Genomic DNA, 16,202 nt, shown 5'->3' with positions numbered 1-16,202 from the left:
AAAAGAATCGTTTTCCAGATACTCGTCAATTCCTCGCTTTGGCTCTCTGAACAAAACTTCTCGATTACGCAAAATGAGGCCGGCAATATCAACCACTGTAGGCATATAAAAGCAGTTGTTTCAACTCTCCCCAAAGGTTATCGAACTGAGCCTTGCATGCAAAGTAAAAGCCGCGGACATACTCGCGATTAAAAAGTTTCCACATACTGATATACCATCAGAAGAAGGTACCAAAGTTATTCTATAAGAGTCCTTCAGCGTGGTTTTCCCGCGCTACTTCGTGGTACAGAATTTTGATCCATTTCACATTGCAACGCCGTTGTTGTCATCAAATATATCTAAATCCCTTGCGGTACAAGCACAAGACGACACCAATAAAGCTTTCACGGCATCTAGTGTTTTTCTGAGTCTTCGTGGAGTGTTAGGACTGCGCAACTTACATACTTTCAAGCCATGCTCGGTCCACAGAGGGAATAATGGGTTCTTCATTCGTAATAGATCGGATCCTCTTCGTCACCAGCGCCACCACGGGGACCTGCCCCAAAATTAAGCGCACATGCTCGCAAGATAATATGCAAAATATCACCCAATCGGTCTTTTTTGTTCATCATATCGTTACATATCTGTGAAAAGTATTTTATCTCAGTGGGTTTACGTGGGCATAGATCACGCTTCAGCCGCTCTGTGTCGACCTTCTTTTCACCAGGTAGACTTGCTTGATATGCGGAAAAAATCGATAGCTCATCTACGTGTAGTAACAAAAAACATATAGGGTGCCAAATTGTATCCATATTTCCTTATGGTGCTTTTCTGAAGATTCCTTACAATAGGTGTGCCAGAAACAAAGTTGGTGAAAGTACGCATCGTAGAGCTGTCGTTCGGCCTGGCACTTGCTGTTTCGTAACAACGTTCCAGGACACGGAAACTCAACTCATTATAGTATCCTCTGTTGAGGTAAAAAAGAGAAAGGGTATCGTAATCCTTTCTATTGAATTTCAAAGTATGCACTTGAAACAACGTGTAGACCATCAAGTTGATTTTCTTGGGAATAAGATACTTTGAAGGGATTGGTCCGCCCTGGAAATCTGGTTCGTCTTCAACAAACGTCAGGAACTTTTGTACATTTTTCCCGACCATGACGGAAATGACTATTTTTTCAAAAGACCTTTTCCTATCCATTGCACCAGTTCTGAATTTTACCACTTTGATTAGACCAGACTTTTCGTCTTCGTAGAATGACCGCACTTCCGTGGGGATCGATTCAAATAAAGTTATTGAGGGACAATGTACCAAGTCGTTTTTGTTATTTAGAGCCGACTCAAACTCGTCAAAGTTTGCTTTTTCAAACTTACGCCTATCGGAAACTTTCATTTTATTTTTGTAAGTTTCGAAATTAACAATAGTATGTTGATTGTTATGCTTTTTGACAAGAAATCCATCAATATAAACAAAAGATTGTCCAGTTTCCGTCTTATCATCATCTAAGAATGTAATAATTAAGCTATTGAGAAGATGCAGAATCTCTAGCAGCAGCAAAGAAAATTCAGTTAATAAGAAATCTCACTAAGATAAGGGACTGTCTGTCCCCTTCAAGCACAACATAGAAAACAGAAGGATGTCTCATTCATCCTTGATTTCCGGCCTGCAAAAATAAAGTACTCGGTACGTACTTTCGTTTTCAATTTCCATGGTGCACAGTATCTTAACTATCTGCTTAGTCGAGGAGAACCAGGATTCTGTTCGTTGCTCAGCCGCTTCGTGGATATTCTCTTGGATACTTTAAACATGGACCTACGCTTAGCCTGCGCTTAGCCTACAACTTCTTCCGCTCTCGAAAAGACCAATATAATAAAAAGTTATAAATTACATTTCCTTATTAGGTATACGACCTCGCGCTTCGAAGTAGAGGAGCCCTTTTTGGCGTACCTACATATGGCGCGTCAGACAGACAAACTTCCCCCAAAAATGTATTACCCCGCCGAATAAGAAAACAGACCCATTCACCAACGACGTATCAAATTACTTCCTTGGTGCAATGTCCCACTATAAAAAAATTCCTTGACGCTAGATCGTTGGACTAAAATCTGCGTCACAATCGCCTAAACAGGAAATAATGCCTATTTTCGTACAAGGTTACTTCCTAGATGCTATATGTCCCTACGGCCTTGTCTAACACCATCCAGCATGCAATACAGTGACATATATATACCCACACCACACCCACACACACACCACACACCACACCCACACCACACCACACCACACCCACACCACACACCACACCCACACCCACACCACACCCACACCCACACCACACCCACACCACACCCACACCACACCACACCACACACACCACACACACACACTAACACACTAACACTACCCTAACCCTAACACTAACCCTAACTCCATCCATTCATATCCCCATCTCAACTTACCCTCCCTCTCTCATCTCGACCTGCCCTCCCCCTCTTACCCTACCTCTCCCACATCACAATCCACGGCACTTACCTCACCACCCCATGCCCTGCCCCATTCTCCCATTCTCCCACTCCACCACCTCTAACCACCATCCATCATCCGACTATTCATCACCACTCCCCAACCACCATCTACCCCCTTCCCAATATCTCCTATCCAACTCTCACTACCACTTACCCTACCATCCATCTACATTCCCCCATCTACCGTGTGGTACTTACTATAACGCTACATACCACATGTAAACAGATCAAACGTAAACAAATCTAATGTAAACAAATCAAACGTAAACAATACACCAGATAACTTACCCTCCCACACTATCAACCTCTCCACTATACCTTTCACATCCCCCAAACAATACCACCTCCAACTACCACTACCACATACCTAAATCTACCACACTCACCTTTTATTTATTTAACGATATCGCATATGCACACGGACACTATAAAACACATCACACCCCAACTTACCCCGCCATGATACTCTACACCAAGGCCATCTCTCACTCGATTAGTACCATATACATCACCACATCACCATACACGGCACTTGCCTCAGCGGTTTATACCCTGTGCCATTTACCCATAACACCCACGATTATCCACATTTTAATATCTATAACTGATCACATAACCTCAGTTATCATATAAATACTCTCAACTTCATGTTTTATAACGTTTTCATACAAATACCCACTACCCATTTTATATATATTAATATAGTTGCTACCAAATATTCACCACTAAAATCACCTAAACATAAAAATATACTATTTATCAATAAGAAGGTATAAACACACTATATATTAACATAACATATCACCCCATTCATATAATTGTAATGCAGTATGAATAGGTGCCATACGGACAGCACTACATAAGATTATCATCACTACTATTGTATTAATGATCCCATTCGAACATTCAGTTATGTAAACGCTTTTCGTAAGAATGTAAGTTATTAACACCACCTTCTAGTTGAGCAGAAGCCGTTCTGAATTCAAATCTAACTTTACCGCTCTGGACATTCTTCTTTAATACAGTTAACGACCTACAGCCAATGTCTTGGCAAGAATGTTGTAATCCATTGTACAAGTACGGAATAAATTTCTTAATGGATCCTTTGTCAGCGACAGCGCCGGAGACACCCTGTGCAACCAAAACGCTGTCAAATTCTGAAAAGTAACGAGACGTAGATGCATTCCCTTTAGTACCAGTCTTTTGCATGGCGTCAATGGAACCCATACCACGGTACGCCTTCAATCTTTTACCATCTTGATAGAAATATTCACCTGGTGATTCCGTAGTACCAGCCAACATACCACCCATCATAACAGTAGAAGATCCAAGAGCCAACGCCTTGGTAATGTGACCGATGTTTTGAACACCACCATCAGCCATACATGGAACACCGAACTGGTTAGCAAATTCACACACGTTGTAGACCGCTGTACCTTGTGGCCTACCACAAGCCATAACTTCTTGAGTGATACAAATAGAGCCAGTTCCCATACCGATTCTCAAACCATCCGCACCGGCAGCAATCAAATTGGCAGCTTGTTCCCTGGTCACAACGTTACCAGCGATGACTTCCAGACCTGCGAAACTCTCTTTGACCCACTTGAGCATGTTCAATTGGAAAATAGAGTTGCCTTGGGATGAATCCAATATGACGACATCCAAGCCGGCTTTGACCAATAATCTTAGTCTTTCTTTATCAGCGTCCATAGTACCAATGGAAGCACCACATAGCAATTGCTTGGTGTTGGCAGATTTGGACGCTAATGGGTAGTTTTGATTCTTCATTAAATCAGTTCTGGAAAGCATAGAAACTAAGTTACCCTTTTCATCAACAATCAATAGCCTACCCTTTTTGATTTTCTTTAGAATCTCGTTACCTTCTGATAACGTGATACCTTGTGCACCGGTAACAGCGTTCTTGGTCATGACATCCTGAACGAGTAAAGAGTCGTCCTCAACGAACTGTATATCACGAGAAGTGATGACTCCCACCAACTTTGCATTTCTCTTGCCATCTTCCGTGACAGGGAAGCCTGCAAATCCATACTTTTTCTTCATGCTCTTAGCTTCACCAACGGTGGTTGTTGGAGAAATCACAATAGGGTTGTTAATAAACCCATTTTCATAGTTCTTGACCCTTCTGACCATGTCAGCTTGGTCCTCGGGCGTACAGTTATGGTGAATGAAACCGATACCACCCGACAGAGCCATAAAGATGGCCATTTCCGATTCTGTCACAGTGTCCATTGGAGAGGAAACCAATGGAATGTTTAAAGTGATATTCCTGGTCAGCTTAGTCTGTAGGCTAACTTCAGAGGACGCAAAATCGACTAAACCTGGTAAGATCAAAAAATCGTTATAAGTCAACCCACCTCTGATCTTCGAGTCCATCAATTCCTGCACAGACAAACCATCCAGTCTTGGAAGGCTCTTGGCAAATTGCAGTGCGGTCTTGTAGTCTTTAATAGCGGCCATTGCTTTTACGTATTTGGGTTGTTATCAATTGAAACTGAAAATATTTACTTCTTTTAGTTTGTTATAAACGAATAAAAAAATAATAAGAAAAGTAAGGCAAGGAATAGAATAGAATACAGGAAAAAAAGTTCCCAGCATACTAGGTAAAATGTACAAGCCCACGAAACTGAGAAAAAGCCACCAAGGTTCTCCGGTTAAATGTTCAGCAAAAAATTTCCAGTCGAATTTTTTTCTAAATGTTAAATGGGAAAAGACTCCACTATTTATACTTTTTTTTTGTTTTTTTTTTTTATTTTTTTTTTTCCGCTTTCTTCGAGGAAAAGAAATGCGCGGCGTGCCTGCGCGGCGGTTAGGAAAAATGCTGACGTAATGAATAACAACCTAGCTTATATGTCATAATGTAGTAAGTTTATTGGACCTTTCCTATACGTTATGTAAATGTAAGATATGTGTGATTACTATCTTGTAAATAGAAGCTAGAGCTTCTTAAATATTACCATATTAGCGGTTTGCTACTAATAGTCTATTTAATAATATTAGAAGTAAATGATAATTGATGTTTTCTTAAATATGCTCTTCTCGTGTAATACGTTAACAAAACATTATGGAAACGTTATTAAAACGCTACTCGTACTGTGTATATACGTTAGCATATTTAACAAATAATATCAGGCCTTCTTGAAAATTACGCAAAAGCAAGATAAGAAAATATTACTGTTTTCCGTTGAATCTCTGATGTACTTCCGGATTTCAACCTGGCACCAAATTCTTACTTGAATAATGCATTATTAATAAATTACTGATATGTAACAGGGATACCGCATGTAGCTTACTCTTCAGCTAATGTCTTTAAAAACTCGGCCACTTTAATCGTCTACTAACCATTGTATCTTCCTTTTAACATTATTTGACGTTTTCTCTATATTTCGGTAAGTATTCATACGATGCCCTCATCTCATGCCCAAGTAAAAACACAGTGATACTTAACAAATCCCATTAGAAAATTTTTAGGAGCTTTTGTCTGCAGCATATGCAATGTGAAAGATCATGCAGGCGGTCCCGTGCTACATCATGTGTTATTCTTTATGAGATCCCTTTTTGGAACACTGCGCTACTCGTCTCTAGGCCAAATCTCAAAATTCGACTGGGCCTATGCGCGGGCGTTCCAATACTTTTTCCGTTCCTATATTTTCACTCCTGTAACTTGAGCCCTGAACTATAAAGGTATATATGGCAGTTGCAAGTAGTGAGCATTAGCATTCATCTATTATGCAATATGGAGAAGTACGGTAAAAAGTCTAAGCCTTATTTTTGATATGAGCTCAACACCACTGATGACCGATTCTAAAACAAGACCTCAACGGTCTAAAGAACTCACCCCCGCTGAAAACATTGTCCTTCCAAGAGATAAAACTTCCAGATACGTCTGTTTCTTCAAACAGCATATTAGAATCTTCGCTTTCCTTTTATTTCACATTACCATAGTGGTCATTTTAGCCCATGCAATATTCCATATTGAAAATCCTTTATTGCTTGTACTTGCTTGTTTTATCATGGTACTAGGATTCTTCCTTTTATTCGCCTATGTGCCTTTATTTATAGTGATTAGTGGGCCAAAATACCTCTTGGATGGTCTTAGTAAGGGTTGCAAAATGAAACTATTAGTGGAAGTTATAAATCATAAACCTAATATCAGCATAGACACATGGAATCTTATTTGCATACAATATGAACCAGTATGCATACGAACACGGTATATGTCCAGATAAGACTCTTTTTTACGATGGCAACTCTTGTTATCAAGTTTTTACAGAATTAGCGGTCGTCCCCTGCGGCAGCAAAAGCAACAACGAAAGTAATGTCAATAACGATCAGAAAAAGAAAAGTTGTGCGAATACTTCAAATGCTTCAAATGCTAACAAAAGTTACTCTAATAGGAACTTCGAATTGCAATCTTACATCGCAAAGGCGCTGGCCGTTTATAGAGAATCGGTTGACAAGTACTGGGCAGATAAGTACCCAGAGGTTGCGATTTGAGTATAGCATTACTTCTAGGTCCCGTGTTAGGTTTTTTGTAATTGCGTCTATTATAAGAAAAACACTTTGACATTTACAAAGCCAATTGAGTATACGGATCTCTAGTGCGCCATTTTTTTTGACTTATAGGTTCTCATTATCACTTACCCAGCTATGACCTGACATTAAGCCTTCGTTTTTGCCCTCAGGTATTCATAGGAGGAGTTCTTTCATATCTGAGCGTATGTGACAACAGTTGGATTCATAAACAAAACTATTTAAGCTTTCGGTGAAAAATAACATATATGATACTTTAAACTTTACAATTGACTTGTACTGCCTCAATAGAACCATGTAAAGACTACAAACTTTATATGATATTTTTTAGTTATTTATTAATCGTGATATTTAAATTTGTATAATGCTACTTAATTATTGTTGTAACATATATAATACCACCATCACGATTTAGCTTTCTTGCTTATTGTAGGCAATGTCCTCCCTTCTGTCCGGCTTCTTCTAAATGTGCATTGAGTTGTTTTCATTACTTAGGGGGATTGCCATACAACTGCTTTTCCTTTCTTATTTAATGTGGTATTCTGTGGTATTAACAAGTGGAAATTCTTGTTACAATTAGAAGAGAGAAGTTTTCGGAAGATATTATTCACTGGAAGGACGATGCTGGTGTTAAACGACGTTTCAGCACTTCTGTATCTTCGCAAGCATCTGTGTGCACTAATTTCTTAGATTTTGAACTATTGCTGTATATTAAGGAAGTGCTGCAAGATTGCGATAAAGAACAATTGTCGCAGATATTGATATGTAGGATCAAGTCGACTTATTATTTTAAAAAACCAGACTACATTTTTAATAACGCTAATTTAAATGGTAATAAACAATGCAATATTTAACGAACGTACTTGGATTAGTTGGTCTTTATCGAGTTACCTACAGTTGATGGTGGTTATAATAAGGCGCAGAAATAAAAGAAACATTTTCTGGATATCTCTTGCGTTTACTATGCATATACCATAGAAGCGTCTTTTTATGTTAACCATGGTACAGTGAAGGAGTTCCGCAAGCGCATCGTAATTTTAACTATGAGTGATGTTCAGAAGAAGCCATATTTTGTCTTCTTTTGAGGCCGTCACCAGTGCATTGGAGGATAATCGCAGCATCAACTGGATTGTGGTCGGGTTTCATTGCAATTTGTAGCACAAATTTTTATTCTTTTCTTTTTGCGAGGGCAGGATGATAATGTTCTTTCCAAATTTAGCAGTTAGTATATCCAGCTATACCTGAATATATTAGGTACTCAATTTTCGTTGTGTTCAGGGTAAATTCCATTGATTTGATCAATTTTTGGGGCCATGTTATCATATAGGTAATAATTTATAGACGGTCATCAAAGGTGCAAGAGTAGCGGTAGGGTATTACTGTAGAATTCATTTGGGAGCATTGTGGCACGTTTGCCGTTATATCACATATCCTAAAATATAATTGTAAAACCCACATGGTTGCTGTAGTTGTTAAACTCTCATTAGACTATGGTGAAATGCCGATCATCTAAACTTCTGGTCCCCCATTTTTCTTCCTGTTCATTTAATATCTTCATTTTACCATTAACTGTTGCCTCTTTTCTTGTATATCAGAATGGTTCACTACTTAAGTTACTTTGGTCCAACAATTAATTAGATCGGCCTATAGGAATACCTTAATACCCGCTCCATACCAAATAATACTGCATTATTCTACGGATTTTTACGTGCTAGGTCTTCAACACTACTTGTCGACACTATTCCGATCTACATTTACATGCAAATACCAGCCTAACACAGCAATAATAATATTTACGCAACAAAGAACGAGGGTTCTCTTACTATGACTTGTTGCTCGCATTTCCCCTGATCCACAATCTTAATCTTAAAAGTGACACATGTGCAGCCACTCCGAGCCGAGGCCGTAAAAAAAAATGCCATGTTCCATGGGAAAGGTAAAGAAGTACGAAGCCATATGTTTCGGACCCTAGTATTCTTCATTAAACATAATATACGTTACCTTCATACTGTTAACCATTTTTTGAATGGTTGGCCCAAAAGAGAGTGTTTCTTTTCTGGTTTATTGTGCTCAATCAAATGGTTCATGAATATTGTCATTGATCAAATAGGTTTATAATATTAATATACATTTATATAATCAACTGTATTTATATCATCAAAAAAAAGTTGTTTTTTTTATTTTTCATTACCTTTCATTGTCTATGGATTTTCATTCGTAAAGGCACTCGTCCCTAGTTTGCGATAGTGTAGATACCATCTTTGGATAGAGCCTTGGAGATAGCTGGCTTTAATCTGGTGGAGTACCATGGGACACCGGTGATCATTCTGGTGACTTGGTCTGGGGAAATACCAGTCAACATGGTGGTGAAGTCACCGTAGTTGAAAACGGCTTCAGCAACTTCAACTGGGTAGGTTTCAGTTGGGTGGGCGGCTTGGAACATGTAGTATTGGGCCAAGTGAGCTCTGATATCAGAGACGTAGACACCCAATTCAACCAGGTTGACTCTTTCGTCAGATTGAGCTAGAGTGGTGGTTGCGGAGGCACCAGCAGCGATGGCGGCGACACCAGCAGCGATTGAAGTTAATTTGACCATTATATTTGTTTTGTTTTTTAGTGCTGATATAAGCTTAACAGGAAAGAAAGGAATAGAGGTATATTCTCAAAGGCATATGGATGAAGTAGCTCTATTTATACCCATTCCTTCATCGATCATCAGTACTTAAACGATTCGTTAACAGATGCTCATTCATCACCTCACACCCTTCATATTTTATCTTTTGCACCATCTTCATCATTGCTATGGAGATGCGCCTGTTCCTGAACGAGGCATACATATATCATGAATTTCTTATGCGAAGGTGTTGTTTTATGGTGTCTATGTGGGGGAAAGTGAGAATGCCAATTGTAGGGGTGCCTAGATGTGCCTTGAAAAACCCCTTTTCGCGTGCCTGTAAAGCTTCCATTTTGGTCAAAAAAATGAATATCCGGATTTGAAGGATTTGGACCCTCGTTCAGAAACTTATTGTCTAAGCCTTTGTTTAATATGCTCCAAACGGTTTCCATGAAAAAATAATACAGTTTCTTTTCGATACCAAAAAATGAAGAAGGGATCATGTGCTGGGAGTCTTGTGCAGCCATAGAGGTTTTACGACCCTGTACACTACAGCCAAATTTATTGAAATTAGATACGTGCAGCTTAAGAGTGACTTAAGAAAGGAAAGGAGAACAAGTATATTGGATTACAGTTGTGGTCTGGATGAAAGTAATGGTGAGGGGAGCTGTAACAGAAACCAAGGCTGTGTGTAGTGAGAAATCTTTGGTACCTAGGCACCATGTTCTTTTGTTTGAAATAAGAAAAGGAAGATAAAAACTAACAGATGACGACGCTAATTTTTTTTTATTTCACTTTTTAATGCTTTAATTGAGGGCGCATATCTCCATTTGAAATTTGCAGCCACTAAATACTATTAGCTATATTGAGGGCTCATTGGTAGTGGCTAATTCCGCTTCCCGAATGTATGGCCATAGTCCAACGTTTGATAATCTAGACAACATAAATTTCTTTGAATATAAAAGGTTTCGAAAGTTCCGCGCAAAGAATGCTTGGCAAACAGCTCCATCAAAGAAATACTCTTCGTTCTTCCAAACTTTCTTTGCAATTTCATACCACCTCTCAGAATCGCTTCCTCAAATTTTTATAACACTTGATAAGAAGTGCAATTTGTGTTTCGTGTTCATCATTTTTAATTCTTGAGTTTTGGAAATCATATAACGTTTCGAGAGAACTGCCTCCAATAAATAGAAGATGAAATAGAAGATTAAAATTACGCAACGATACAATTTAAATTAAGAAGATGTGGCAGATTCAAAAGACTGAAAACCCTCTTGAGAACCAAGTGAGCCTGAATTGGTGAACTTTTTTTAGGAAGCAGAGTGTTCTCCAAGTTAACATTTCTCCGTGCTTTTTTAGAATGACTTAACTTCCGCTGTTTCTCAACTTCTACAGAATATGCTTGTGGTTCTTCTTCAATGAGAGGGGTAGAATCTTTTAACAACTTGTTGAAGTTAAAGTCAAATTATTTGATGGGCTTTTCCAGTTTAGCCGATTCTTTTGGGTGATTTCTTCCTTACTTTAGCCCTTTTTCCCAATAATCTATGAGAACGGCGTCGCATCCTTAAATGAAAATAACAATATATAGTTGTAGCCATGCTATTTTTTGAGATAAAATACTACTTAATACACACCGCAATACTGAATCAACAAAGATCTCTGGAAACAAATAATAAATAGCTACCGCCTGTATTCATTGTTATTGGTAAACCGATCATAATTTGAAGAACAAAGTTCATGACAAGACAAAGATATCAATTTTTCATACAAACTTTATGAAATAACCCCTCTTGCATATTGATACACCATAATATAACTGTGGTTGCAACTAGTAAAAGATAAAATATTACTGTATAACAGAGATCTGCCGATCTTCATGTTTTTATTCAAAAACCGTGTGCTAATAACGCCTTTCAGTATGTTCGTTTGAGCCTTAGCTAATTCTTCGTCTCGGGGAGAGCTCAAATATCTGGATCTGAATTAACGCAATGGAACACATACTCTCAATTAAATTCTGTTTCTGTTCAAGGAGTCGCATTATGACTAAGGAATTTCGTCATTCAGTGGCTCATTTCCCTGCTATAATATGGTTTTCCGGAGCTCACTTTACTTTAAATTCGCTCAAATAGCGATGCCACACGCTATACAATTAATAGTTGTTCATTCTGTTGGAATATTTCTCACGATAGAAAGTGCGGTAGTAAAGGAGAACAATGAACGTATTAAACTTTCCGCAGTCATGAAATTCCAGGACAGCATTTTTAGGTTTTCATATGACAGCCGTTCCTGTCCCAGCTGACTAAGATGGCTCGGATCCGCTACGGTTGTCGCGCGGCTCCGCCAGTTGGGATAGGCTTTCAGCACATAGAAAACCCTACAGATGATGAGAGTCGCACCGTATCCCAGAGAGTAGTATTCGTAAGAGTAAAGCAAACATGCGAGATGTTATTACTAAGCGGTGTCTCAACAAATATTGAGAAAAGTTCTTATAAAGCAGGCAAGTCTTTTTCTGTTTTATCTAGCTTAAGATCTTTCTAATTTACATTCTATGAAATGGCAAGCTGGGTATAGAATATCAACTACATATAACCTACAGACATGTCAATCACAATTCCAGAAACCATGAAGGCCGTCGTCATTGAAAATAGTAAAGCGGTTGTCAAAGAGGGCATTCCCATTCCTGAATTGGAAGAAGGATTTGTTTTGATTAAGACTCTTGCTGTTGCTGGTAATCCAACTGATTGGGCGCACATTGACTACAAGCTTGGCCCCCAAGGTTCTATTTTGGGATGTGACGCTGCTGGCCAAATTGTTAAATTGGGCCCAGCCGTTGATCCTAAAGATTTTTCTGTTGGTGATTATATTTATGGGTTTATCCACGGATCCTCCGTAAGATTTCCTTCCAATGGTGCCTTTGCTGAATATTCCGCTATTTCAACTGCGGTTGCCTACAAATCACCCAATGAACTCAAATTTTTGGGTGAGGATATTCTACCTGCCGGCCCTGTCAGGTCTTTGGAAGGCGCAGCCACTATCCCAGTATCACTGACCACAGCCGGTTTGGTGTTGACTTATAATTTAGGTTTGAACTTAGAATGGGAGCCATCCAGCCCACAAAGAAACGCTCCCATCTTATTATGGGGTGGAGCAACATCAGTAGGCCAGTTACTCATTCAATTAGCGAATAAATTGAATGGCTTCACCAAGATCATTGTTGTCGCTTCTCGGAAACACGAAAAACTATTGAAAGAATATGGTGCCGATGAAATATTTGATTACCATGATATTGATGTGGTGGAACAAATCAAACAGAAGTACAACAACATCCCGTATTTGGTCGATTGTGTCGCCAATCAAGATACGCTTCAACAAGTGTACAAATGTGCGGCCGATAAACTGGATGCTACTGTTGTCGAATTAACTAATTTGACAGAAGAAAACGTCAAAAAGGAAAACAGGAGGCAAAATGTCACTATTGACAGGACCAGACTGTATTCAACAGGTGGCCATGAAGTACCATTTGGAGGCGTTACTTTCCCGGCTGACCCAGAAGCCAGGAGAGCTGCCACCAAATTCGTCAAATTCATCAATCCGAAGATTAATGATGGGCAAATTCACCATATTCCAGTAAAGATCTATAAGAACGGGCTTTCTGACGTCCCTCATATGCTGGAAGACATTAAACATGGTAAGAACTCTGGTGAAAAACTAGTTGCCGTATTAAACTAGATGACAAACCGATAGAATTTTCTTTCATATACATAGTTATTACGTTTAGTTATAGTGACTTAGGTTTTTTAATAGGATTGCTTATTATTGATCACCCCTTGTAGGGGCAACAGAGGAGACTTTTGGAAAGACCATAGTCCATTGTGCAATTTGTTGTGAATCACGCTTCCATGGTAAATGTGTTTTTCCCATCCGCAATCCAATTACTACATATCGATTGATTTCATATGTACCAAGCACATAAAATTATGCACTCGCTTTCATTGGCAAAGCCTTGGCGAAATTTAATACACTGTAATAATATCCAGCGAAACTCTCTAAAGAATTCTCACATATAATGGCTGTCTGAACGATTGCGCCGCACTTTACTATTTGGTACACTCCTTTTTCCCAAGGCGATAAACAGGCTAAATGGAAACTTCAATATAATTCATTAGAGCTCCCCCAAGAGAATTTCACTTTTCTTGGATTAGGAAGAAGGGAATTTTACCTTTTATATCATTCTCGCAGCAAATCCAAGTATCTAAAACCTGTTTTAGAACAACTAATAAAAATGATATGTTATAGATTACCCTTTAAACTGAGTCATCACGTAATATTCTTATTAAACTTTTTAATTAACCAATATAAGCAGATTGGAATGTATGGGCACCCATCACTACGTAATTGGGCCCATCTTCTATCTCCCATAACCGTAAAAAGTATTATTGGTAGGTCTAAAAATACATGATATCCTTTCCTTCTTCGTCTGTTGACGATAGAGCCCGTTTTATGTTAATATACATGAGTTATCAAGCTACCCTTCCCAAAAAGGCATCAAAAATATATATATTTACGCTGCGCTATTCTGTAACAGTATATTGGCTTTCAGCTAATGGAAGCCCTGGGGAAAATAACTTTTTTATACGACTTTTGGTGGAAAGAAATTGGCATAGTCCCAAGTGCGATGTTGTTATGATCTAGAACTTAAAACATGATGTATACTCTCTATCCTAATTCTTCCTACTATAGCGCTCATGATTAATTAGCTTCGGCTGAGTGCTACATACTTCGTCTCTCCAATACAGCATTACGAAAATTTTAACATAGCACTTTTTCTTTCAAACCTAGGTAGCCTCTAGAATAATCAGTATGGCTCTTCTTATTCGCTTTATCCACTCTTCTGACGAACATCTCTTAGATTCTTTTTGGTATCTAATTTATGTACGTTTATAGAGGGGAAGTAGTTAAATTTGTGTTACCTTCAATTTGAAATTTGGGATACCGTTATCGTATTCAATTCTCAGCATTGCCCAGTTCAGGTCTACCAAAATAGATGCTATAGCCAGAGCATAAACTAGTGAAATAGCATAGAAAAAGTTACTATTCCCTGAACCTAAAACAACCCACAGATGATAGAAAATTGGTGCCAAAACAATTGCATGTAAAAACAGTAATGCTGATATGATAGGGTATCTTAAATATCCAAATAGTGGGGTGAAGAAAGGTAAGAAACTAAAGAAAAAGCCAGCGTCACCTAGTGAGGGATATGGCTTTGTAAGGACAATCCACCCAATGCATAAAATGAATGCGTAGAATGGCTGCTTATGATAGCGCAAGGTAAATGGTGTTATGAATGCGGCAATAAAAATGTTGAATACAGCCTTAAAAAACGGTATGAAGGTGTCAAACATTTCAATGAAAAAGTACCACCATAAACCCAGATTTGGGAAAACCTTCTCAAAACTTATAACAGATCCATAAACTTGTGCCAAAAATAACCAACTCTGGCCGCCTAACATATTGTAGCTAAATAGTAGCAGAATTAATAAAGATAATATGGAAACGGTGACAGATAACATTCTTTGTCTCCAACTTTTTAGCATACCTAATAGTGGAATTAAGAGAAGAATAGGGTATAGCGACAAGTATCCTGATACGGAAATCATAACAGAGGACGAAAGAACATTCCCTTCGGCTAATATGCAATACAATGACGACGAAATGGCAAAATTTGTGAATATGATCGATGACCGACTAATGCACGATAAAAGAGCCAAAGGGTTCACAGCATAAAGGAGTCCAGGTAGCCAGCTTTTCACTTTCAAGTTTTTAAAAGCTTTTGTCACCTCTGTCAGTTGATACGCAATTAACCCATCAACTAAAGCGTATATGAGAGAAATTAACCTGTCGGAATTGAAGAGCGATAGAAAAAAAATCAAAATTGGAGGATGGTGAACAACCCCATGATTATATACTTGAATGTTGTTCCGCAGTAGGTATATACCTTCCTGTAATGACCTAAATGAGGTTACGGGAGTTGAGAATTCTACGGACTGGTCCAGTTGTTGTTGTAGAGAGGGAAAAAGGCTGTTCACAGCCAATCGAACAGCTATACAGCCTAGGGCTACCTTAAGTGCTGTGGAATCCATCGTAGCTTTTGTTTTAGAGGCTTTTTCATATAAGATCACGTTGACTTATTGAATAGTTGTTCTAAAACTTGCTAGTTTTGAAAACAAAGGTCATTTCACTTAATATAAGACATTTGTTTTACCCGGAATGTATAATGTATCATCTGCCTAGAGACGTCTTAAGAATGTTGTTTTAGTTTTCTTTGGGAGACTATGCTTTAAAAACTGTTGATAGGGTAGTGGAAGTAACTGTATTTGGCAAGAGCTTAAAATTTGCTTGTTTAATGTACATTTATACAGAAACGCTAAAAAAAATGATGGAAAGAGATAAAGAAGTAGACTTATATTAATTTTTCTTCATTTGATGGTATAACTTTATAGTTTAAAAATAAGTCACCCTAACTCAGCAAGTAA

At 38.4% G+C, this 16,202-nt stretch overlaps 3 protein-coding genes across 3 annotated transcripts; 1 reads left to right on the top strand and 2 right to left on the bottom strand.

The window, feature by feature from the left end:
* Window positions 1-3,410: 3,410 nt before the first annotated feature.
* SPAR_L04630 (IMP dehydrogenase) lies at window positions 3,411-4,982 on the bottom strand (the record flags this gene model as incomplete). Its single annotated transcript, XM_033912296.1, has 1 exon — window positions 3,411-4,982. The coding sequence occupies one exon, from the start codon at window positions 4,980-4,982 to the stop codon at window positions 3,411-3,413; it is 1,572 nt and encodes a 523-aa protein (XP_033768187.1).
* A 7,285-nt stretch (window positions 4,983-12,267) lies between these two features.
* SPAR_L04620 (uncharacterized protein) lies at window positions 12,268-13,398 on the top strand (the record flags this gene model as incomplete). Its single annotated transcript, XM_033912295.1, has 1 exon — window positions 12,268-13,398. The coding sequence occupies one exon, from the start codon at window positions 12,268-12,270 to the stop codon at window positions 13,396-13,398; it is 1,131 nt and encodes a 376-aa protein (XP_033768186.1).
* Window positions 13,399-14,624: 1,226 nt separating this feature from the next.
* On the bottom strand, window positions 14,625-15,809 carry GAB1 (GPI-anchor transamidase subunit GAB1; the record flags this gene model as incomplete). Its single annotated transcript, XM_033912294.1, has 1 exon — window positions 14,625-15,809. One exon carries the CDS (start codon window positions 15,807-15,809, stop codon window positions 14,625-14,627), a length of 1,185 nt encoding a protein of 394 aa, XP_033768185.1.
* Window positions 15,810-16,202: the final 393 nt, after the last annotated feature.

Source organism: Saccharomyces paradoxus, assembly GCF_002079055.1.
Source record: "Saccharomyces paradoxus strain CBS432 chromosome XII sequence".
NCBI lineage: Eukaryota > Fungi > Ascomycota > Saccharomycetes > Saccharomycetales > Saccharomycetaceae > Saccharomyces > Saccharomyces paradoxus.
Note: the sequence above shows the minus strand (reverse complement) of the source record. Positions and strands in the feature narration are given on the sequence as shown.